This window comes from Eurosta solidaginis, chromosome 1 (genome assembly GCF_040869045.1).
Source record: "Eurosta solidaginis isolate ZX-2024a chromosome 1, ASM4086904v1, whole genome shotgun sequence".
Taxonomy (NCBI): domain Eukaryota; kingdom Metazoa; phylum Arthropoda; class Insecta; order Diptera; family Tephritidae; genus Eurosta; species Eurosta solidaginis.
The window spans coordinates 336,255,903-336,281,502 of NC_090319.1; the positions used below are offsets into that span (position 1 = coordinate 336,255,903).

The following is a 25,600-nucleotide window of genomic DNA, read 5'->3' on the forward strand; positions in this document are numbered from 1 at the left end:
CTTTTAAGTTCAATTTCTTACAATTCGTCACTCATCTCAAACGGATTACACAAATCTCGCAATATTTGCCTTTCCATTCTCGCCTGGCCATTTTCGTATGCGTTGCTTTCCAACTCCACAAATAATGTCGCGGCTATTGATTCCATTATAATAGACAGCTAGAATTTGTGTCTGTTCGTTGGGTCCAGTTATATGCCAAAGCAAGCTGCCGGAGTAGAGGAAAGTGAAGAACGTAAACAATGCTTGCGAAAAGAATAAATAAATCTTTATAAGGTATTGCGGAAAGAATAAATAAATAAATAAGTCTTTATAAAGTATTTTAGACCAGTGCAATGAAATTAGCATCCATAAAATTCAGAAAATGTCAACTATATTCGTACAGGAATCCGTTTTAACAAAACTTGGTGGCCACGGCAGGGAATTGGCCAAAAGAACGACAAAAACACACTTACAATTATGAAAGCACTTCACTCAAAAAATATAACACTGCGGCAATATATTCTATTGCTTTTTTTTTGTACAAAATGGCGTGGATAATAAAATATAAACGTTTTTCAGTGTTTTTTACAAATTTTCTTTAATTTATTTTGTTCCAATGTTCACACATTCCGTACAAACAGCTGAATTCGAAAAATCATTTGCTCTTCCCCTTCTCGTTACGATTCCGTAGTAATGCAGAATACCCAACTTCGATTAAAGCGGAGCGTAGAACGGGAACGCAATCAAAATGCAGAATAGGGGTGAATGAATATTGCTGCAATAAATTCAAAACATTTTTGCTTGGTGAGTCCCACTTGCAGAACGACAAGTTAAATTTTAAAGACAGATATAACTTGACAAAGCACTTGCCGTTCTGCAAGTGGGCTGATTGAATTATATTACTGTCCGAAAATTTGACAGTCCATTCTGACTTGCCTGATACTGGTACTCTCCGGATATTTTCGAGATAATCTTGCGATCATTTTGGTAATGCTTTCGTTCCGAAACTATTTCGATATGTCTACGTTTCGTCATTGTTTCAGCACTATTTCGAAATCCTTTCGGAATTATGTTGGGTACTATTTACGGACTGTGTTCGTAGCGCCCCTACAACCCGCGTAGAATACTGTATGGCTTGCTTCTTTAATTTAATTCATTCATTCGTAGGAGATAGTCTCTGAAAATTAATTATTTTAAATAAAACAATATTTTTTAGTTTTGAAATGAGCTGTAGTTTTCAACTCTTCTTCGCAAACATACTTCGAATATTCTCAAAATAAATAGTTTATTTTTATAGTAGTATTTTTTTTTTTTTTTGTTTAATTAAACTAAGTTAAATTAAAGCTGCATTACAAAGTAGTAAAGCTGTATAATTATAAATTAGAGTAAACAATGATTTAACAATACAATGAAATACATCAATTTTCAACATAATAATCATGTTTATATGTAGGTCATAAATTTTGTTTGTTTCGTCCGTTCTTAGCTGATGGCGTCGTCGATTTTTTAATAAATAAAATTAATTGATCTTTTAGCCTCTCTGATGTTGACTCGGCAATTGTACAATATTTAGATACAATTTATTTTAATACGTTCGGGAATAATAAAACAATTTGATGTTCTTTGTGGTGGGTGAATAGTGGCAGCTATTGATGGTGTCCTTGTCTGGAGAATTTGGTAAAAATCATGCATTGTTCAGAGATCTTCAGCTTACTCTAAATGAACGAAAAATAAGGATAAAATATTGTGAGATATATTAATATATAGAGAAAATCGGAGACGGTGGGGGTATTTTAAAACTGAACCTTAAGGTAATGTTAAACTAAATCAGTTTTGTTAGGTTAATGTAGTTTGAATTGTCAAAGCCTTTAAAGAGAGGAATTCCCTACTAGTCGAAATAAAGCCGAGTTAGTTTCGACGAGCTTTCTGCAGTTTTCACAAAGTCTTGAAAAAAATTTCCACGTTATGACTTAAAGCTTTTGCAAGCTTCGTGGTGAATTTATATAAAATTTGCAAGTTTTTACTTCGAATTTTTAGATTTTTCTGAGTATGTACTTTTATGTGTCATTGCATTATAATATAATAAGTACCTAAGCCGCTAAAAAATTGTCCTGACTTTTTGGAATTGTTTAATGAAAGTTTTGAGTGGCCTGAGGTTAACCCAACTATGATAAAATTTAATAAGTATATGTTCACAAGCAGATACTTTTGTTGCTGCAACTCGTTACTCAGGAAGAGGTGATGACGAAGAAAGCGGGCGGGCACCGCGTCACTTGTGTTCGGCCACTCGTTTTGCGATAGATATGTTTGTTTCCTTCTCTTTCTAACACACTGCCGTTTGACACTGGCCGTAGTGTCAAAACAGTGTCGATCGTGGTGGAACGGGCGTTTGACACTGAACGAAGTGTCAAAACTACTCGGGCTGCAGCGATCGGTATCGATAAAGGGGAAAAGGAGCGAACCTTCAGATATGGGTTGCTGTCACGGACAGATTTAGTATGAAATATGTGGTGCATTATATTTGACCACTTGAAAATTTTAATAAAGTAGAAGAATGAGATATCCAAAGACGCGTAGTTATATCAACATTACGAATGTAGACACGGAAGTAAATTTTATCCATCCGTTCAAAAGTTATCCGCGAAAAACAGTATTATAGCTACTCCACACACTACTACATACAAGTTACTACATTATTTTGTACGAAAGTAGTAAAACGCTGCCGAGTAGCCTCCACCTAAAAGGAGATACAACAAGCATTATGGTCAGGTGAGCGCAGCTGTGAATGAACAGCTGATACATATCTTACTTGTAAACTTTTACAAAGTTTTTGAATGAAGAAAAAAATTTAAAGGAAAAGTCAAAAAGTTCCATGAGAAGAGTTGCCGTGTGTAAATGGAATGCGCAACACCAAAAAAGAACAAAGATTATCGTTAGCAAACTCGGTCTAAGCAACCAAATTGCATACTCAAAAAAATCTTAAATTCTTAGTAAATATGTACTTAAATATTTCTATGAAAATTCGTCAACCAATTTCAGCACTATACTACAAAATCACTTTTTCTTGGCAATGGAGAAGCAAGCCTTGAAAACATAAATATTGGATTGTATTCCCATTCAATAAACAATGATTTTTTTCGTTTTTTAAGTTACAGCCTTCTGACCCTTATAAATTTCTTATATAAGCAGGAAAAGAAAAAATGTACTTATATAATTAATGTAATAAAGGAAGACAGATCCCACCTATATTTGTCCCTTTTTAATGTTTTGAATACAATAAATATATAAAATATATTAGAAAGTGGCCAATCGCAAATTTCGAAAGTCCATAACTATGTATGTTTTAGAGCCTAGGTTAGGTTAGGTTGAACTGGCCGGTCCATGAGGACCTCACATAGGCTGAATAAGTCCGTAGTGTTACCAGAAGTTTGTTTTAACGACCAAACTGAAAAACCCTATCAAAAACCAGGACCTATGTTATGCCACTTGCTGCTTCTAGATCTGACAGCTGTATCACTCCTAATAGCTGGAGTCTTAGCCTGGCAAGCGCCTAACTACGTAAAATGTGGAAATAGCTTTCTTGTACATGGATCAGTCTGTTAAATAAATAAAACAATTAAAAACAAGTAAGTACGGGACTGTCTTCGGCTGTGCCGAAGACTTCATACCTTTCATGAATTGGGCTGAACAATAATCTTATCCCGTTCGTAATCTCCAAATAATCGGATGTATAAGATAAGAAATATATAGTCAACAGATTTACATATGTACCTAAACGATTTTTAAAATAAATATAAAATAAAAAATGGCAAAAAACCCCCTTATCTGAACGATCGGTTGTATGGGATATATATTATATATAGCTCCGATCGAAATGATTCTTACAGGAAATCTTCTATGATATACTAGAGTATATATATCACCAAGTTTTAGGCTTTTTTATTGGAAACTAAGGGAGAAATTACCAAAAATCTTTCTATCTGAACGATCGGTTGTCTGGTATAGGTATATACTATATACATATACCTCCGATCAAAGTGATTTTTTCAGGAAATATTCTATGATATATTAGAATAAATATCACCAAGTTTAACGTTTTTATATTGGAAATTAAGGGAGAATTTGCAAAAAATCTTTCTATCTGAACGATCGGTTATATGGGATATATACTATATATAGCTCCGATCAAAGTAATTTTTTCAGGATATCTTCTATGATATACTAGAATATATTTCACCGAGTTTCACGTTTATACTTTCTTAATTGCGGCAGGAATGACCAAAATCGTCTTATCTGAGCGATCGGTTGCATGGGAGATATATGTTATAGTGGTCCGATCCTACCGGATCCGACAGAAATGTCTAATATAATAAAAAATACATCCTTGTGCCAAATTTCATTGAGATATCTCAAAATTTGAGGGACTAGTTTTCGTTCAAACAGACAGACGGACGGACGGACGGACAGGCGGACATGGCTAAATCAACTCAGTTCGTCACCCTGATCAATTCGGTATACTTAATGGTAAGTCTATCTTCTATATTTCTCAACCTTAGAAACATCGAACCAAAGTTAATATACCATTTCATGGTCATGAAAGGTATAAAAAAATTTAAGTTAAACGGTTTTATTGAAAACAATACTTACATGAAGTAATAATAATAATAAAAGCTAGAAAATAATTAGGTAGGTCCTAGGTACTAGTCATCACACTCCTCATCAATCTAGGGCGTTGATCAGACAATTAAATAAATGCGTTGGGCTTGTGAAATTTCTAAAAATGTGATGTATAGCATAACCTGATTAAGGTTCAGTTGGTCTTATATATAACTATCAATAGAAATTTTACGCGTCCAACGCTTTTATTTAATTGTCTGATCAACGCCCTAGATTGATGAGGAGTGTGATGAATTGTACCTAGGACCTACCTAATTATTTTCTAGCTTTTATTATTATTATTATTACTTCATGCAAGTATTGTTTTCAATAAAACCGTTTAACTTAAACATTTTTTTTAATTGTTTTATTTTCAAGTTTTTAGTCTTTATTTAACTGCCTATTATTTCTCATTCTATTTAGTTCATTTAGTGATTCACAAGGACTCTTTCCTGACACTTTGTTACAATCTAAGTCCTCAATATATAATCCTTCCAAAGACTTTACTCGACTCTGCCCCACGTATGCTTGTCCCACCTCCAACTTCAAAATATTTTGATGTCACTTCTACCGGTCTGTATGTAACATTTGCTCCAAATATGAGCCAAATCGGACATCATAGGCCGCTTTCTATTCATGTATGTATTATGTGTTCCAAATATGGACCAAATCGGACCACAAATACGATTTTTTTGAATATCTCGATCTTTGCGCCACCTAGCGGCGATTTTTTTCATAGGTAGCTTTCTATTCCTGTATGTATTATGTGTTCCAAATATGAGCCAAATCGGACCACAAATACGATTTTTGTGAACATCTCGATCCTTGCGCCATCTAGCGGCGATTTTTTTCATAGGTCGCTTTCTACTCTTGTATGTATTAAGTGTTTCAAATATGAGCCAAATCGGACCACAAATGTGATTTTTGTGAATATCTCGATCCTTGCGCCACCTAGCGGCGATTTTTTTCATAGGTAGCTTTCTATTCTTGTATGTATTATGTGTTCCAAATATGAGCCAAATCGGACCACAAATACGATTTTTGTGAATATCTCGATCCTTGCGCCACCTAGTGGCAATTTTTTTCATAGGTCGCTTTCTATTCTTTTATGTATTATGTGTTCCAAATATGAGCCAAATCGAACCACAAATACGATTTTTGTGAATATCTTGATCTTTGCGCCACATAGCGGCGATTTTTTTCTTATTATTGCATTTTTATCGGGTTCTGAACTATATTCCAAGTTTCAAGCTTGTAGCTTATCGGGAAGTTACTTCAATTTCAATTACAAAATTCGTGCCAGCCAGCCAACCAGTCAACCAGCCAGCCTACCAACCAGCCTGTCAAGTCAAGCTAAATAAAACCGTTTAAAAATGGTTTGGTCTAATACCAGCCGCTTGTTGTACATTGTTACTGGTCCCAAATATTGTCATATATTTTTATTAGAAACAGCAAATTCGATTTCTTGAAAGTAGGCCCATAAATGCCCATTTTCTCGTCCGTGAACAAGACCACTTCGGTCAGTGTCAAACTAGCGTGGAACCTGCGTGGAACATGCGTTTGAGACTGAACGAAGTGTCAAAATTACCGGGGTTGCTGTCGTGGAAAGCGACGCAGGGAAACAAAAAAAGGAACGGAATATCAGATATGGATTGTGTAAGAATACAAACACGGGTGCTAAGTTTTTCTACACGTTCAAAAGTTCTCCGCGAAAAACAGTTTGAAACCGAGGTCGACTGCAATAACCCGTCCAAAAATGTGGAAAGAGAAATGAAAAGACGAGTTTTGTTCTGTTATCAATAGCCCAAAGACGAAAAAGTATTCGAATTATTGGAAGCGAGGCAAAAACGCGTCTATTAATACCTCCCCCGACGGTTGTAGTCTTGTTTTAGCAATCGTCCCCGGTAATAAAGTATCACAATTTGTTAATTAAAATTGTCCAAAACATATGGATTTTAAAGAGAGATGTAATTAAGTGATCGGTTGAAAGTAAATGAGGATATTTCTTAGTAATTTTACAATAAAAATTTTACGCAGTTTTCGTTAGCAGCTACTACACTTTTTTTGGACCTAAGAAGTACAACAGTGCCACATAGTATCCACAAAAAAACGAACAAGAACAAGCATTTTATCAGGTGAACGTGGCTGTGTATGTGCGCTCTGCTACATATCCTACTTGTAGACCTTTACAATGGTTGCGGAAACACTAAAAAACTGAAATGAAAATCTTCTCTCTCAACCTCGAAAACCAATTCCCAAAGTGTGTTGCAATAGTACGAAAACAAAAACATACATTTTTTGGCAAAAAAAACGAAAAACGGAATAACCATAGACTGAAGTCGACTTTATGTTAAGCAGCGCATTATTGACATTCATTTCGCCTTCACATACATTTAATTATATGCAAGCCGATTCATTTTGCAATATATACATAAAAGTATTTAAAAAAGTATTTTTAAAGTAGTAGCATTAGAGGAAGTAGTAGTAGAAAAACGTACTAATGCACGTTTCGTATACAATCGTTGGAAAACTAAACCATTTTCAGACTTGTTTGCAGTGTTGCCGTGAGCCTAGAGAGAAATGTATCAGTTTACAAATAAAAAAGGTACCAATCGCATAAACAACAACTAATTTTATCAGTTTTATTATAAACATAACTACTTTCATTTATAAATTTCAAATTAGGAGGAATTTTCAAATTTCTTCGGCTCACATACATATATCGTTAAATCCACATTGCAAAAATTGTTGGAGCATATATTGCATGTGTGTTTAATTTGCGGCGACCATTTTTTTAATTTTAAAACTTGCTTTGTTTATGATTTGAATCATAAAAGAACTTTTGAAATTACAACTGAAAATTCAGTTCCAGTTGTGAATCACAAAAGCGACATTACATATTTGTGGCCTTTAGTGCAAGCGAAGCCGCCTAAACGCTAGTTTATCCTAAAACGCTTAATAATTTGAACATAATAAGAGCGGTGGCAGCTCTATATTCCACATATGTATAAGGCCAAATACTCTGGCGCATAATCATAGTCAAAATAAAATATATTTTAAATTTAGTTGCAGCTTTTTGACATAATTTTCTATGAGCTATCTGTCAAAAACGCTGAAACTAAATTTAAAACTATTTTATTTTGACTATGATTATGCGCCTCTCTCTTTATCAATCTTATGTGTGTTTGTATATTATTCTCTTCCTGTGTTCTTCGCCCCACTTGATCGTCCCTCACCTAGCACCTAAATGTGTAAAGCGTGCCCCTATGAGCAAAGGGCTCATACGAGCCGTTTTGCACATCGCTGCTCTAATAGAATAACGAAAGGCACTATGCAGGGGCTGTTCCCAACATACTCGTTATGCCAACACAAACTAGTCGATGCAGTTTGCTTAATTTTGGTATTGCTGTTATTTGTCTGGTCTACGGTCATCAAACTAAGAAAGCATAGGTGACTTTAAAACAGTATTAAATGTCCAGTATACCATTTTGGGAGATACCTTCCGTGTTTTGCCATACAGAAAGCTTGCCATGCGAAGAAAGCTTGTATTGAGTTAGTAGCCGTTCATAATTATATTTTAGAGATGGGGTTAGATTTTCTGTTTAATAATTTTTTTAAGGATTTTGTAAATTAGAAAATAATCTCTCCATCAGTACATATAAAAAAGCTAACAGACCAATTCTAAATATTCTCGCGGAATTTTGTTCTCGCGGATTTTTTTATTCCCGCGGAAAAATTCCTCCAATTCTTTTCTCCTAGGGAGAAGAAAAAATTGGGGAATAGGAATTTCGAATTTTCGAAGTCAGCTGTTTTGTCAATTGAAATTTCGTTGCGCATTTCTTATTTTGTTTAAAAAATCGAAAAGTTTAATTATTGTTCCGAATTTGTTTGAAATTAAGAAATAAGGTATAAACAATGCACATTATTGCATTTCATGTGGTATTCACTGAAATGAGTAATGAATTAGTGTCACAGCAACATCAACAGAGGAGCATAAGAAGAAGACGGCGGGATAACACAAATCCGTCGGAGTTGCCTGCTTTCATTCTGCAAAGCAATTTTCTGGCGGCCACGTCGAGTTGAGTTCGCCTTTCGCCATATGCCAAAATCTAATTAAGCCTTCTTAAAAAATCCTTGCGCAATTTCTGGATGACTGCATCAAATATACAAAAAGCTCTTCCGTTGCTTATGATATACTTTTCGACTTAAAATAAAGAATATTGTGGTTGTTGTTGTTGTTGTTGTATTAACAGTGAGAATATTGTGGTAGAATGTAAATACATATTTTAGCACAAATTTGTACAAATAAGTGTTCTTTCTTAAAAGAACGAATTTCCTTTAACTATTTTGATGCATTTCCTTTAATTTAACTCGTGAAAAAACTCCTATGAAATGGTAAAGAAATCTCCCTCTCCCTCACATTCATAATACCTACTTTTCTCCCATAACCGGTTTCCTCTTTTTCGAACATTGTTCAGAATAGGAGGAAAGGGAGAAGTGAAAAAACTCACAAGGAATTTTTATTTAGAATACGAGGAATGGGAGAAGGGAAAAAACTCACACGGAATTTTCGTTTGGAATTGGGCTGTATATGAAGTGAAAAGTGGACTTAGCCGTTTTACCGCTGCGGTGACGATATATACAGTTGCGAATATGAAACTAGCAGTACCAATTTTTATCAAACTTCGTCAACTAAATTCTGTTTTATTTAGCTTGACTCAGTGTAGCGGCCGGCCGGTCGGCCGACACGAATTTTGTAATTAAAATTTATTTATAAGCTACAAGCTTCAAACTTGGAATATAGTTCAGAACCCGATGACAATGCAATAATAAGAAAACAAACTCCGATAGGTGGCGCATGGATCGAAAATTTTCAAAAAATCGTATTTGTGGTCCGATTTGGCTCATATTTGGAACACATAATACATCCATGAATAGAAAGCGAACTATGAAAAAATTGCCGCTAGGTGGCGCAGGTATCGAGATATTCAAAAAAATCGTATTTGTGCTCCGATTAGGCTCATATTTGGAACACATATTACATACATGAATAGAAAGCGACATATGAAAAATTGCCGCTAGGTGGCGCAAGGATCGAGATAATAAAAAATTCGTATTTGTGGTCCGATTTGGCTCATATTTGGAATAAATATTACATACAGAAATAGAAATCGCTTTATGAAAAAAAATCCCGCTAGGTGGCGCAGGTATCGAGATATTCAAAGAAGTCGTATTTGTGTTCCGATTAGGCTCATATGTGGAACACATATTACATACGGGAATAGAAAGCGATAAAAAAAAAATCGCCGTCAGGTGGTGCAAGGATCGAGATATTAAAAATACTCATCTATGGTCGGATTGGGTCATATTTGGAACAAATATTACAAATAGAAGTGACATCAAAATACTTTGGAGTTCGAGGACTTAGATTGTAACAAATTGTCAGGAAAGATTCCTTGTAATAATGAGTCACTAAATGAACTATGTAAATATAATGAGAAATAATAGGCAATTAAGACTAAAGACTTGAAAATAAAATAATTTAAAAAAAATGTTTAGTTATACGGTTTTATAATAATACTAAAAGCTAAAAACTAATTAGGTAGGTCCTAGGTACTAGTCATCACACTCCTCATCAATCTAGGGCATTGATCAAATAATTAAATAAAAGCATTGGGCACGTGAAATTTCTAAAAATGGGAGGCGTAACATAACCTAAATAAGGGTCAGTTGGTCTTACTTATGACCAGTGCTGCTCAAAATTTTTTATATGGAAGTGCGAATCACAATACAGGTATAAAATTGTAAGTGCACTAAAATTTCTTTTGTATTTAAAAAAATATATTTGAAAAATTTTAATATTTTGAGGTCGGAAAAAGTTGAACATTTGGTTTCAAGTTACAAAATATTTGCTTAAAATATTACGTCAGTAATTATATCACCAACACACAAGAGCCAATAAATTTAATTCTGATAGTAGCGAAAAATTGCCTCAAGTTTTGTGGGAACATTCGAGCCTGCAAAATTTGAGTTTTTTGACTTTTTTTCTTTGATTTTTAAGGTTTTTTTCATGACCTACTTAAAAAATTTTCATTTGATTTTAAAATGTTCATGTGTATACCCTGTCCGACTCAAAATTGTCCGCTAAAAACTTTGGCGATACCAGTTTTTGGCAAAAAAAAAAAATATTTTTTGGGTTTTGAGGAGTGTTTTGGTGAAAAAATTTATTTTTTTCGCCTTTTTTTAAGGGTTTCTTCGGGGGCTAAGATACTTGGCTTGGATATCATAAGTGGTTTCAGGCTCTGGATCAGGGACTGATATCAGTCTTAGACCGGCCATAGTGACGAATGTCACGCGTGATTAGTTATCACGTCCTGCACGAGGTGCCCCTGCTTCTACTGATAATGGCGGATCTAGAGAGGACAACTCGATAAAACCCGCACCCCTTGAGTCATTGTGCCGAGCTCAGGGGAGGGAGAGTCAAGATCGGTACACAACGGTGACGAACTGGACTGTTTTAGGACTTTGATTTCACATCACATTTTGACTTGATGACATTGGGCTGGTAGGTGCGGTATTCTGCCACTTTAGTAGGTCGGGGTGAAACCCTACCAAAATGGCTGGTAGGCTAATGCTGCACCTGCCCACGTCCCGTTAAAACCGTGGCGGGCCTCAAGGTACGTTCCGGCTCCGTCGCCGTTAAGTTGGTGGTGTAGGTGCGGTTGAAGATTTTCCCGCTTCGCGTCCGGTCTGGCTCTGAACGCATTACTCATAAGGTAATGCGTCAACCCTCGCGTGGCCTCCCTGCGTAGCATAGATAACCACGAGATCGTTAAAGGGCGACTACACAATCGGCTCCGGATAGCGGCCTTGAGGGGGGACTTTTTTAGAATGGACAATACTAATACGAATCCGCCAAGGATGGGGTGCGGAAGAAGAGCGCTTTTGATGGAAATCCGTCAAATCAATCTTCAGCACTCTAAGGCGGCTTCCGCAAATTTGTTGCTCTGCCTTGAAAAAGGCGGAGTGGATATAGTCCTTGTCCAGGAGCCGTGGCTGAGTAGTAACGGCAGTAAGATTTCTGGATTAAGGACTGGAAAATTCAACACCTTGGTGCATGGGGAGGCAAGTAGGCCTAGATCCTGTGTGCTTGTTAAAAAAGAGATTAAAGCTTTTATTCTCTCTAATTTCAGCAATGCTGACGTAACCACGGTCTGCCTCGAGCGAGGAAGTAATGAAATGTGGGTGGTCTCAGCGTACATGCCCCACGGGGACGTAGTGGGACCACCACCTGCGATACTGGGTGAAATCACCGCTGAAGCAAGCCGGAGAGGTGTTGGCGTGATCATCGGTGCCGATGCAAATGCCCATCATAGCATTTGGGGAAGCTCGGATACCAACACTAGAGGTGAGTCTTTATTTACTTTTATTGTAGATGAGGGACTTTGTATATGTAATAGGGGGAATGACCCGACTTTTATTACTGCGTTAAGGGAGGAGGTCCTGGACCTCACCCTGGTTAGTAGAGAACTGGAAGGTCGGATATCTGGATGGAGGGTTCTCAACGAGCACTCCTTCTCTGATCACCGATATATTCAGTTCTCAGTGAACGAAGAACGTCCCGGTAAAATATCTTTTAGGAACCCTAAAAGTACTAACTGGGACTTGTATTGTAGGAAGCTGGGAGAGCTACTGCCTGCGGTGCCTATCATTAGTTCGGGCCTGTCCGAATCTGAGATAGACGTTCTGGTGGAAAACTTCACCTCGGCAAGCAATAGCGCCTTTCAGCTGTCCTGCCCATTGAAAACTTACAGGGGGAAGGGCAAGCCGCCCTGGTGGTCGGATTCTCTTGACGACCTAAGAGCGTCCAGTCGGCGGCTCTTCAACAGAGCCAGGAGGAGTAAATTACCCTCGGACTGGGAGCTCTATAAGGTGAGTCTGGGGATTTATAAATATGAAATAAGGATAGCCAAGCGAGATGCATGGCGAAGCTTCTGCGAAAACGTAGAAGGCTGCAATGAATCCGCGAGATTTAGAAAAATACTCTCTAGGAACCCCGCTCCTCTGGGGTATCTGAGAGATGATGGTGGGGACTGGTCGATGAGTAGCGAGGAGTCCCAAGGCTTTTACTGGACAATCATTTTCCCGATGTCCCAGTTGCGCAGGGATCTTCGCCTGCATGGTCGGCGGTCGTTGGCCATGCAGAAGTGCCTGCCATTCCAATACGGGAAAGTCAGATAACCTGGGCTATAGGGTCGTTCAAGCCCTATAAGTCTCCGGGCCCGGATGGAATCATTCCTGCGCAGCTTCAAAGGTCTTTGGGGATTTCCTGCCGCTGGTTGGCCATCATATATACTAACTGCCTCAGGCTTAACTATATCCCGAAGTCGTGGCACACGGTTAGGGTTATTTTCATTCCGAAGGCCGGCAGAAGCTCTCATGTATCACCTAAGGATTTCAGGCCAATCAGTCTCTCGTCGTTTCTTCTTAAGACGTTTGAGCGGTTGACTGACCTGTACCTACGGGAAAGGATACCTCGGGGGTTACTGTCGGCTTCACAACATGCGTACTGCAAGGGCAGATCGACGGAAACGGCTCTCCATTCGATTGTAAAGCAAATAGAGGGGTCCCTAGAACACAAAGAGTATGCTCTGGGTGCCTTTCTAGACATCGAGGGAGCTTTTAACAATGTCTTACCGGGGTCAATCGAAAGAGCTCTGGTGGGTTTAGGAGTCGAGGCGGCTCTGGTTGAATTTATTAGCAAACTTCTATGCGGCAGAATTGTCGCAGCGGAGTGGGGAGGGGCCATAATTAAGAGGAAGGTGTGCAGGGGCACGCCACAGGGGGGTGTCCTATCTCCTCTCCTCTGGGTTGTGGTAGTCAACGAGCTTCTTGTGGAGCTGGAAGCCAATGGTTGTCGGGTGGTTGCCTATGCAGATGACCTCGCTATCCTAGTCAGAGGAAAATTTCTGGGCGCCCTGCGCGATGTTCTTCAGGGCTACCTGGATACTGTGGCTAGGTGGGCTGAATCATGTGGATTGGCGGTCAACCCGGGAAAAACGGAATTGGTCCTTTTCACAAGAAGATACAAGGTGCCCGATTTCAGAACTCCCTCGATTGGAGGGGTACCGTTGGTACTTTCTGATAGGGTTAAATATTTGGGGATTGTTTTGGACAAGAAACTGTCCTGGAGACCCAATGTGGAAGATCGGGCCAGGAAGGCCGCCATTGCCTTGTACTGCTGCAGAGGAGCTATCGGAAAGAGATGGGGACTCTCGCCAAGAATAGTACACTGGCTTTATGAGATGGTGGTCAAACCGATTCTGCTATATGGGGTGCTGGTCTGGTGGAAAGCACTGGACACGGCGAGCACCTCCAAAATGTTAGTGTCAGTGCAACGGACGGCGCTGATCGGTATCAGTGGCGCTCTCAGAACAACGCCTACCTTGGCACTGAACGTCATGCTGAACATATACCCAGTAGATATTGCGGGAAAGGCGGCCGCGGCAAGGTCGTTGGTCAGGCTTCGTGATATGGGATATAGACTTTCTGACCGCGGACACTCTAGCCTTCTTACCAGTTTCGACTTCATCCCGGACAGAACGGACTACTGTATGCCGATAACAGCTCCCTATACAACCTTCACCCCAGTTTTTCCAGAGAGAGAGGATTGGGGAAGAGGAATTATCTGGGGCATGGGACCGGTTAACTTGTTCACGGATGGGTCAAAGCTGGATGGAAAGGTTGGTGGGGGGGTCTTTTGTCAAGAGCTAAATTTAAGCCGCAAGTTTAAGTTCGCTGATCACTGCAGTGTATTCCAAGCGGAAATTGCTGCGATTAAGGATGCGGTGGATGGAATGCTATCCAGTGCTACCACGGTTAGGGAATTTAACATCTACTCTGATAGCCAATCGGCTATCAAGGCCTTGAGCTCAACTACAGTGCGATCGAGGGTGGTCTGGGAGTGCCTGACCTCGCTTGCGATTGCATCGAATTATTTTACAATTAAGATTATCTGGGTCCCGGGCCATAGTGATATCCCGGGTAACTGTCAAGCGGATCTCTTAGCCCGCATCGGTACAACTGAACCGGATGAAGATGGCTGTAGGGACTTCGGGATCCCGCTGGCCACCTGTGGATTGCTCCTCCATAGCTGGGCCTCGAATCAGCTCAGCAAACGTTGGGCGGATACCACGTCTTGCAGGGTAGCAAGATCTTTCTGGCCGAAAGTGGATGGCAGGAGGTCTGCTGAAATAATTGGGTTCACTAAGGCTCACCTATCAATGGTCATTGGGGTTTTGACAGGGCACTGTCCCATGGGTATCCATGCGGTACGTCTCAATATACTGGAAACTCCATCCTGCTGCAGCTGTATGGAGGATGATGAGGTGGAATCACCAAATCACTTTATGCTTGATTGTCCAGCTTTTGCCAGAATTAGGCGAAAGTACTTCGGTCGCGACTCACTTGGATCTCCCGAGGATATATCCAAAGTTGAGATCGGTATCATTCGGAGCTTTATCGTTGCTACCCAACGATTCTCTAAGTAGCTGGATCTAGGTCACCGTTATTTTTGGTGTATGTGGTATCACAACGGACCTTCGTGTTGTCCAAGTGAGCTATCCTTATCAGGGCAGCTACCACCTAACCTATCCTATCCTAAGGGTTTCTTCAGAAACGTGCAAAAGTGTTGCCGATGTAAACGAATTTGTCTCATAGTTCCTGTCCCACTTAAAATTATGCGATAAAAACGTTGGCATTAACAGTTAAAAAAAATTTTTTTTTCCGGTTTTTGGGACTTGTTTTGGTCGAAATCGATTTTTTTCATTTTCAAGGCTCAAAATCATTTTTATGTACATATATGTTTCCGTTAGACCCACAAAAACGATCAGGGGACGAGCTGAGTTGATTTAGCCATGTCCGTCTGTCCGTCTGTCCGTTTGTTTGAACGCAAACTAGTCCCTCAATTTTTGAGGTATCTTGATGAAATTTGGTAAGCAGGCATATTTTGATGGGGGATTTGACATTTGTCGGAATCGACCGAATCGGACCACTATAGCATATACCTCCCATACAATCGATTGTTCAATAAGAGGGTTTTCGCCATTTGATGAAATTTGATGAATTTTGAAGCTTCTAGCCGTAAAAAAGGGGCAAAAATGAGAGTTTATATGAAGTATATAATATATATACCACCGATCTCTATGATTTTTTCAGACAACAATATATGCTATATACCTAAGCATTTGGTGAAATTTGAAGCTTCTAGCTGTTAAAACGGGGCAGAAATTGCGCAAAGTTTCTTATCTGAACAATCGGTTGTATGAGATATATACTATGTATACCACCGATCTCAATGATTTTTTCAGACATCAATATATGCTATACACGTAAGCATTTGGTGAAATTTGAAGCTTCTAGCTGTTAAAATGGGGCCGAAATCGCAAAAAAAAAAAATATATATACTATATATACCATTATATATATATTATATATATCACCGATCTCTATGATTTTTTGACGCAACAATATATACTATATACGTAAGCAATCGGTGAAATTTGAAGCTTATAGCTGTTAAAATGGGGTAGAAATTGCGAAAGGTTTCTTATCTGAACAATCGATTGAATGAGATATATACTATATATACAACCGATCTCTATGATTTTTTCAGACAACAATATATGCTATATAAGTAAGCATTCGGTGAAATTTGAAGCTTCTAGCTGTTAAAATGGGGCTAAAATTGCGAAAATATATATATATATACTATATATACCACCATATATATACTATATATACCACCAATCTTTGCCAATTATAGAAAAATTAAAAAAACAATAATCATTACAAAAAATTATTGTTCTGGCCTTGAGCTCGTTTCGAACCTTGAATACTTTATCAATAGGCCGATAAAACAAAAACAATTTTTTTGATGAGTTTTATCGATGTTGATAGTTCTTTGTCGGATATTGATCAAGTATGATACGGGAGACTCAGATTGTGGTTCGAATCCTTATTTTTACTTCAAAAATTCGCGAAATCCAGCTTGCTGGAGTAAAGTTGGTCGTTGATCACGATACAATGGACTTGCTTGATAAATTTTCTTATGATGAAACCATGTTCTGCATAGGAACGTATTTATTCCCAAAGGGAGATACTGTTTTGACCACAGGACCAAAGGTCCCAGCACTCGATCGTCTTTTACAACTGTACACAATTACAACGATTTACAACTGTACTTGATAGAGGTTAGTGTACCCCAGCGGGTTAGGGGATCAGATTATACCCGCGGTAGGTATGCCTGTCGTAAGAGGCGACTAAAATACCAGATTCAAGGGGCTGTGTAGCGTAACCTTTCAGGTTGCCAGCGCAATATATAGCTTCTCCAAACCCAATTGTCAACCTCACCTATCCGCGGCGAATCCTGTTTCACTAACAGACGAGGCTCTGGCGACCCCAAGCTTCTCTGGAACTTAGGGGTAGGGAGGGAGGGAATGGCCTGAAGGTTTAATGTGGCTACATAAATCGTTCCCGAGATGGTCGGGCTAGCACCTTAATGGTGCTATGGTACCGGAGCGTACCGGATTTGTATCCGGCAAAGGACCATCACATCGATAACACTCCCCAAAGCCTTCGGGGAGCAACCTTATCGCTACAACAACAACAACAACAGAAGGTGAGAGAAGAGAAAAGAGAGAAGTAGAAGGATACTGAGAAAGAAATAGAATGAGACGAATATGGAGATAGATGAAGCGAAAAAGACGGAAAGAGGAGTGAATAAAAGGAGTGCAGAGTTAGACGGAAAAAGCTTATTAAAAAACGCAGATAGGCCAAATTTAGGGCAGAACAACGTCTGCCAGGTCTGCTAGTATGTATATACAAATTTCTTTTTGGCACTTTTTATATGTAGCCGCATCTCGTTAAAGCTGGTAGCAGTTTTTTTGTCGATTTTATAACTGAAAATGTAGCTATTAACGAACTAATACTTATTTGGCACTCTAGGTCTAGTTCTGAACTAGAATTTTGTATCACTAGTTACTGACTTCCCTTGAGGGTAATTAACTAATATCATATGAAGTTAGAATAGGCTCCTCTTGTTTTGGTACATTTTTGCTTATATTCTTTGGTCATATGCCTCATATACATACATATATCAGCTCCGCAGTCAATTATCTATTTTAATTTTATTTATGAATCAATTTTGATTACAAAATTTTGTCAGTGCTATAATGTTTTTGAATAATTTTTAGTTGTCAAATTATTAGTGTAAATTTTTTTATCATACACAAGTGCCTGAGCTTCATACGGAAGTGCTTTTTTGGCACTTTCATAAGAAATTCAAGCATTTGCATATGATTCGAAATTATATGTGAGGGCATATGAGAGTGGTATGAAAATTTTTTTTTATATTCAAAGTGTGAATTTGAATCTGTGCCTATGATTCAGGGCAAAACAAAAACAAAAGTGTTACAAGTGTATAAGGGTTGAGCAGCTCTGCTTATGACTATTGACGCGTCCAATGCTTTTATTTAATTGTCTGATCAATGCCCTAGATTGATGAGGAGTGTGATGACTAGTACCTACTACCTACCTAATTGGGATTCAAGGGGTTGTGTAGCGCAATATATAGCTTCTCCAACCCAATTGTCAACCTCACCTTCGAGCGGCGAATCCCGTTTCACTAACAGACGAGGCTCTGGCGACACCAAGCTCCTCATGGAACTTGGGGTGGGGAGGGAGGGATGGCCTGAAGGTTCAATGTGGCCATATAAATCGTTCCCGAGATGGTCGGGCCAGCACCTTAATGGTGCTGTGTTACCGGAGCGTATCGGATCTGTATCCGACAAAGGACCATCACATCGATAACACTCCCCAAAGCCTTCGGGGAGTAACCTAATCGCTACAACAACAACAACAACAACAACAACAACAACAACCTACCTAATTATTTTCTAGCTTTTAGTATTATTATTACTTAATGTAAGTATTGTTTTCAATAAAACCGTCTAACTAAAAATTTTTTTTTACTTATTATTTAATTTTTTGACTGAAGCTATGCAAACCTTCTCACGAGAACACCCTTCGGAAAAATTTTTCAAAAATCAATGCGAATTTTCAATGATCTAACTAAATTGACTGGGTTACAAAACTGCTTACTCAAAAAAATTCTGAATATTAAATACAAGACTCGATATTTTTTTTAATTTTCTCGAATTTTCGAAACCTTTTCTGAGATTGGTTTGCATAGTTGAGGTTACAATATTTATAGAAATTGTTTCTTAAATTATCAAAAACAATAAAAAAAATTTAATTGACGAAATATCGTTGAAAATTGCCATTGTTGTTTTGTGTTCGCAGCTCACGGATATAAGGCATAAGGACTGTTTTGCGGTTTTCAGCTATTTTAGTCTAAGAAAAATAATTCTCACTATTTGTTTTTTTTTTTTTTAAACACCACCAAATATGTAATTAAATCAATCTAAACTTATGTCCATTATTTTACGCTAATTTGGCGAAAATTAGAATTCGAAACTGAGGTAAAACTAAAAAATTTAAACTAAGAACTTTTTGAAATTTTTCTATGCAGTTTTATGTCTCATTGAATTTTAGTATAATAAAGTATTAATCTGAATTCCTTAAAAAATTTCCTGTTTTTTGCCAATTTTTTTTTGTCAACTGAGTTGAGCATTTTCTTTCATACAAACTTTCAAATGAAATTTTTTTATAAGGAGGAAAATGCTAAAAAAACAAAAATTGCCAAAAAGGAGGAATTTGTTAGGGGATTAAAATTAAGAATTTATTATATCAAAATTCAATGAGCTATGAAACGGCCCACTCACAAAAAATTATGAAATTCTTAAAAAATTTTTAATTTTGTTTAAAATTAGTGTTTCTAATGCGAAGTTGGCTTAAGATCTTGAACTTTATTATAATTTGATTTTATTTACATATTTGTACATATCTGTATTTACATATTTTACATATTTGTACATAATTTTATAAAAAAAAACAGCGAAATAAATTTTTTTAAGCAAACCTAGGTGAGGGTTTGCCCCCACATGAAATACAATGTTTTTCAAATAGGCTACTCTTAAAATTGAGATCAAGGAATAAATTTTAAATTTTTTCCATCAAAAGCAGCTGAAATTGTTTTCTCATTTTAACTACTTAGGTCATTATATATAAATTTTTTATATTGCTTTATTAATATTTTGTTCTTGAACATCTCTATGATTGACTTATTCTGTTTTGTTGACAGGGTGGATAAATGATGTGTATTGGAACGATTTTCCGCCATCCCTTGTCAAATTTGGCTTCGAAACAAACCGGTGTCGGCGTTGTGCCATCATAAGTATCGATTTTCGTTCTGTCTCGAAACCAAATTTGACAAGAGATGATCGAAAATCGTCCCAATATACATCTCATGTTCTTTTGAGCGCTGCCATAATTGTTGGCCTTTTTCAGCCTTTGCTACAACAAGAAGCATACTTTAAGGGGCTAAAACTCGGTTAGACGAAATTCGGGTTTTAAAATAACGTTCAAAGGAATCCGGTGTTGTAATAGAAACCATAGAAATTTCGGCTATATTTGGGAGGATCAAAAATTTAAAAGATTTGTTCAAAGAGCCTCTCAACACACGCTTCAAATTTTGGCGGGCTTTGTAATTTTTTTGTTTTTAGATTCAATCTAATGTACCTACGCACGTGATGTGAGCTACATTTCAAATAAGTTAGTACATATACTTAAATATACTTGAAGTTACAAATTAAATGTATGCGTTATAAAATAAAAGTATTTTCGAAATTTCCTATTTTTTTAAATATGACTAGAAGGCGTTGAGTTGCTTTCAACCAGTGGTGGGCGTTAACGATTACATGTTTAATAGACTTCATCTACGATTACAAGTACTTTGATCACAATTACATATTTTTAAATTATGAAAACGTTAGTCATAAATTTTTTGAATTTTTTCGTTTTGTTTCCGAAATTAAGGGCCTCATTCTCTATTACGAAACGAACATTCGTGTCGCCTCAGATACGAATCGATAGTGTATTTGCACTATGTTAAACGATGGTAACATATCATTTGATTATTGATTTCACCTTCCTGTTTGACATAAAGTAAGAAACGTAAAGGCCGAACGAAAAAGATAAATAATACCATTGTTAGAGGATTTTGCCTGATGATTATTACGGTGGCGGTTTTCGAAATGGTACCATCGGAATATGCCAGTAAATGTTTCTTTCTTTCTTTTCAGTTTCTCTTATAAAAACATAACAATTGAATATTCAATTATTATAAGCCGGTGATAAGTTCATGAATTCTTAATAATAAGTATTGCCAGAGGAAATCATTTGGAGGCGAATCGTTCGTCTGAGCTATAGTTCGCAATGCAGAATGAAGCCCTAAGTATTAATTGTTACTGAATTTAAAGTCTTAATTTGTGATATGTACATATGTTCAATTACGTTGTATTATTTTTTGGATATATGTACATATGTAAGTACTTTAAATTGTCTGTATTACATTGAAATTACCTCGATGTATTTCGGTAAATGAATATACCTTACCAGCATAATATTTTATATTCAAAAGCACATCATATATGTATTCATGGACAAACTAGTTTTGATTTCATTTTTAAGGGTTTGCAAGACAGCTTAAGTTCTTATTTTTTTGATTTCGCTGCTTCATCTTTTGTCCTTTTCTCTTCATTTGTTTTGTGCACCTCTATTAATGCGAATATTAAATAATAAAAATAAATATATTTTTAAATTAAAATTTGCATAGTTTAAGAAACTAATTTCAAACGTTAAAACGCTTTTACACCATTATACCATTTTTTACATAAAACCCAAACGACTAATCAAGTTTTCACTAAATAAATAGTAGTATAAATAAAAACAAAGTGTTAGGCAATACAAGTGAGTAGTTATATTTTATAAGTAGAGTTCTCACGATAAGTGAGAAAGTATTTCACAAAAAGAATATTGCCATAATAAAGAAGACGTTAGAACAGAACGAATTCCCCAGAGAATTGATTAACAAACTTATTCACAACTTTTACGCAGGAGCCAAAAATTAAAACTTATGAGAAAAAGGATAAATTATATAAGTCAGTATCTTATATTCCATATTCCCGGATTGGCAGAAAGAATGAAAAGTTCGAACCTATTTGACAAAGAAAAAGACACAATAGCGTTCACAAACAACAACTCACTCCGACAAGTATTTAACAATATGAAGAACCGATTCTAAAGTTAGAGAAATCTAATTTAATATATGAAATTCCATGTAATGGTGACGGTTCCCACGTATGCGGGAAGGTACATGTGGGGACAACAAAACAAAAACTGAAGACAAGGGTTTCCGGGCACAGGTCCAATATCAAGCTAAGAAACAATTCGTCGGACAACAAGACTGCTTTATTTAATAATTTGGGAAAAATTTAAACAACGTGACACCAGGACGGACAAGGCGACAGCTGTTTCGATTATACCTTGTAAATCTCTCCAAAGCCTTTTCTCCCGGGAGTGGGAGTCGAACCCGCACTCCTACGATAGTTGAAATGGTTACAAACGCATTCAGCTACGTCATGCCTTAGTTGTTGTAAAGTGTTTCCCAATTGCCTTCTTTTGCATATTTTAATCTTTTACACATTGCATACTTCGTATGCAATTATGTGTTAAAGCTATGCTTGTTGGTACGGCGGTTTTCAAAGAAACTTTGGTATTTTTTTTTTTTTTTTTTTTTTTTTTTTTTTTAATGGACGTTGTGGCAGCGCGCTGCCCTCAAGTGGCCCAATGAAACCAGGCTAATCCTGTTCACGCGATCGATTTATATATATATATAATAACTTTTTTTTTTTTTTTTTTTTATTTTGCCGAGTCTTTGATGGGCAGCGGTTTGTCAAGCGTCACGATCTGAGACTGCTCAGCTACAGAAGAAATTTCATCAGCCAAGCGTAATACTTAAAGAGAACAGAAGCAAACGTATTATACATTAATTTAGAGAGGTGAGAACAATCTTTTTTATAGAAAAAAGGGAGTCCGAGCTATCAAATGTGTTTGAGTGAGAGTTATAATCTTGGCATAAACGCCGAAAAGGTTCATTTTGTTCGAAATTCGTTCTACATTGTTTCAGCAGAAGAGGTTTGAAGTGTCTCGATGTCCGAGAGGGAACCAAAAGTTCACTTCATTCAGAAGGAATGGGCTCGAAATTGATCCATTTAAAAGTTTTGTCATAAATATCACACCAAGCATTTCCCTTCGACTAGCAAGAGTTGGAAGATTGATAAGCTTTAATCGATTAGTATAAGGTGGAAGATTAGTTAAAGAGTCCCATTGGAAATTTCTTAAGGCAAATAGTAAAAATTGTTTTTGTATTGATTCGAGACTGTCTGCATGGACTTGATAACGCGGATTCCAAATTATCGAGCCGTATTCTAATATTGGCCTAACTAATGTTGTAAAAAGTGCTTTAGTTATGTAAGGGTCGTTAAATTCTTTTGACCACCGTTTAACAAATGCAAAAACACCTTTGCCTTTATTCACTGTAGCATTAATATGAAGATTGAAACTAAGTTTGGAATCCATCATGACTCCCAAGTCAATAAAATTATTTACAGTTTCTAGACTATAGTTGTTAATTGTATATGAAGCTGGTGGCGAAACTCTCCGAGAAAAACACATGAATTTACATTTTTTGAGATTGAGCGGCATATAATTTACATTGCACCAGGTAACCAAGTGATTTAAATCCATTTGAAGCAAGGAATGTTCCTCAACCGAGGCACATGATTTGAAAAGTTTTACATCGTCTGCGTACATCAAGATTTTTGAGTATTTAATTGTACCAGATATATCGTTTATGAACAACAAGAACAGAATCGGACCAAGATGGCTGCACTGAGGAACACCAGAAGAAACATTGATGACCCCAGAAAGTGTATTTTTAAAGATTACTTTTTGCGTACGATAACCAAGATACGAAGAAATCCAACATATAAGACGGGGTTGAAAACCGAGTTGACTGAGCTTATGAATAAGTAATGGGTGTGATACTTTGTCGAAAGCTTTACTGAAATCGGTGTAAATTACATCAGTGTGAAGGCCTTTTCTAAATCCATTAGAAACGTGGGTGGTAAATTCTAGTAAATTGGTGATAGGTGATTTGCCCTTACAGAACCCATGCTGCGAGCTTGCAATTATGGGGGAAATAGGGAATGTTAGGTGGTGGGTAACAATAGCCTCAAATAACTTTGGGATAGCGGATAACTTTGCTATGCCCCGGTAGTTTTCTATTGAAGACCTGCTTCCATTTTTATGAAGCGGAATAAGAAAAGATTCCTTCCATATTGTTGGGAAAACGCCATAAATTAAAGATAAATTAAATAAATCTGTTAGCGGCTGATAGATGTTTGCGGCACATTTTTTAAGAAAGTGTGTCGGGATCCTGTCGGGGCCGTATGAATATGATACTTTTAAAGTTTTTAAATAAGATAATACATCTTCTGAAGATATAAATGGAGCTCTGATTGAATAACATGAATCAATATGGTATGGGTATTCATTAGGTGGAACGTTGGTCTCAATAGAGTAATTTGATTTGAAAAATTCCGCAAAGAAGTCGGCGATCTCTTGATCATCGCTGGAAATATTATCTTGGAATTTCATGGATGATGGAAACCCTTTCACCCTGCGTTTAGAATTTACGAATCCGTAAAATGCCTTCGGGTTGCAAGTTATATTTCTTTTCATTTTACAAAGATAAGCTTTGTAACACTTTTTGTTCAATTGAAAATACTTGCAGCGTAGAATCGAGTACTGTAAGTAATGGTTATGTAAACCCGTCTTTTTGAACAACTTGAAAGATCGAGACTTTTTATTCTTTAAAATTTTCAGCTCTTTAGTGAACCATACTTGGCTTGTATCGGAATGTACACAAATCCGCTTAGGTACGTATTTTTCAAAAAGACAGTAAACGGTATTGTAAAAGTGAGAAACGCTTTGCTCCACATCAGCATTAAATGTTGGCCACACTATTCGAGATAGATCACGATTTAATTTTTTAAAATTGGCCTTCGCAAAGTCGAAGCGATAACTGGAGTCGTATCGTTTATTTCCGCTGTTACAAGCATAATTTACAACTTCGTAAACTATTTTGAGGGAAGGGTGGTAAGCATCTTCAGGTTCAATAATGGGTTCGCATCGACTAATGGAATATTTAGATTCATCATCCACAAAGGCTAAATCCAACACTCTTCCGAATTTATTCGATTGGATGTTGATTTGTTGAAGGCACAGCTCAGACATTCCGTCTAGAAATTCATTGTTGGAAGACTTTGACGAAACTGGTACGATATTAAAGTCAGAGATGCACCATGATATGTGTGGCATATTGAAGTCACCCAAGACAATAATGGAATCGGAAGGCTTTAGCATCGAATTAACAGTTCTTAGCAAGGAAATGTGATTCATATAAACGGACAGTTCAGAAGATGGCGGGATATAACAGATGGCCAAATAAATGTGGATATTTGCTAGTTGTGTGCGTATGCACAAGAACTCAGTTGTATCGGTGGCGGTTACGCAAATCTCTTCAGATGGTATTGAAGAGTGTACAGCAAGCAGAACCCCACCTCCAACCCTGTTCAGGCGGTCATTTCGATATATCTGGTAGTCATTACAGAGGATCTCTGAGTTAAAAACATGAGGTTTCAGCCAGGTTTCGGTTAAAGCAATTATATCGTAGCTTGAGTTAAATGATTTTAAAAACAGTTCTGTTAACTTGGTGTTTAAGCCTCTAACATTTTGGTAAAGTATATCTAAAGCAGATTGTTGCTGTTTTTGTTCTATTTATAGAACTACAACGAATTAACCAATTTTGTCTGTTTGTATGATTTAATCGGGATGGCCCGTATTGCTTTTTTTAAATGTATGAAAACATTTATTTGAAGCA

At 37.1% G+C, this 25,600-nt stretch overlaps 1 protein-coding gene across 3 annotated transcripts in view; it reads right to left on the bottom strand.

The window, feature by feature from the left end:
* Window positions 1-1,245: 1,245 nt before the first annotated feature.
* Window positions 1,246-25,600, bottom strand: part of Men-b (Malic enzyme b) — a 74,741-nt gene continuing 50,386 nt past the window's right edge. Inside the window, exons 9-10 of one of the 3 annotated variants that reach the window (XM_067762244.1) lie at window positions 21,211-21,370; window positions 1,246-1,694 (exon numbers count right to left, since the gene is read on the bottom strand). In XM_067762244.1, coding sequence (XP_067618345.1) covers window positions 21,309-21,370 — 62 coding nt within the window. In that variant the 3' untranslated portion in view covers window positions 1,246-1,694; window positions 21,211-21,308. Of the gene's footprint in view, window positions 1,695-21,177; window positions 21,371-25,600 lie in introns of all 3 variants that reach the window. The other 2 variants (XM_067762245.1, XM_067762246.1) reach the window with 2 other exon arrangements.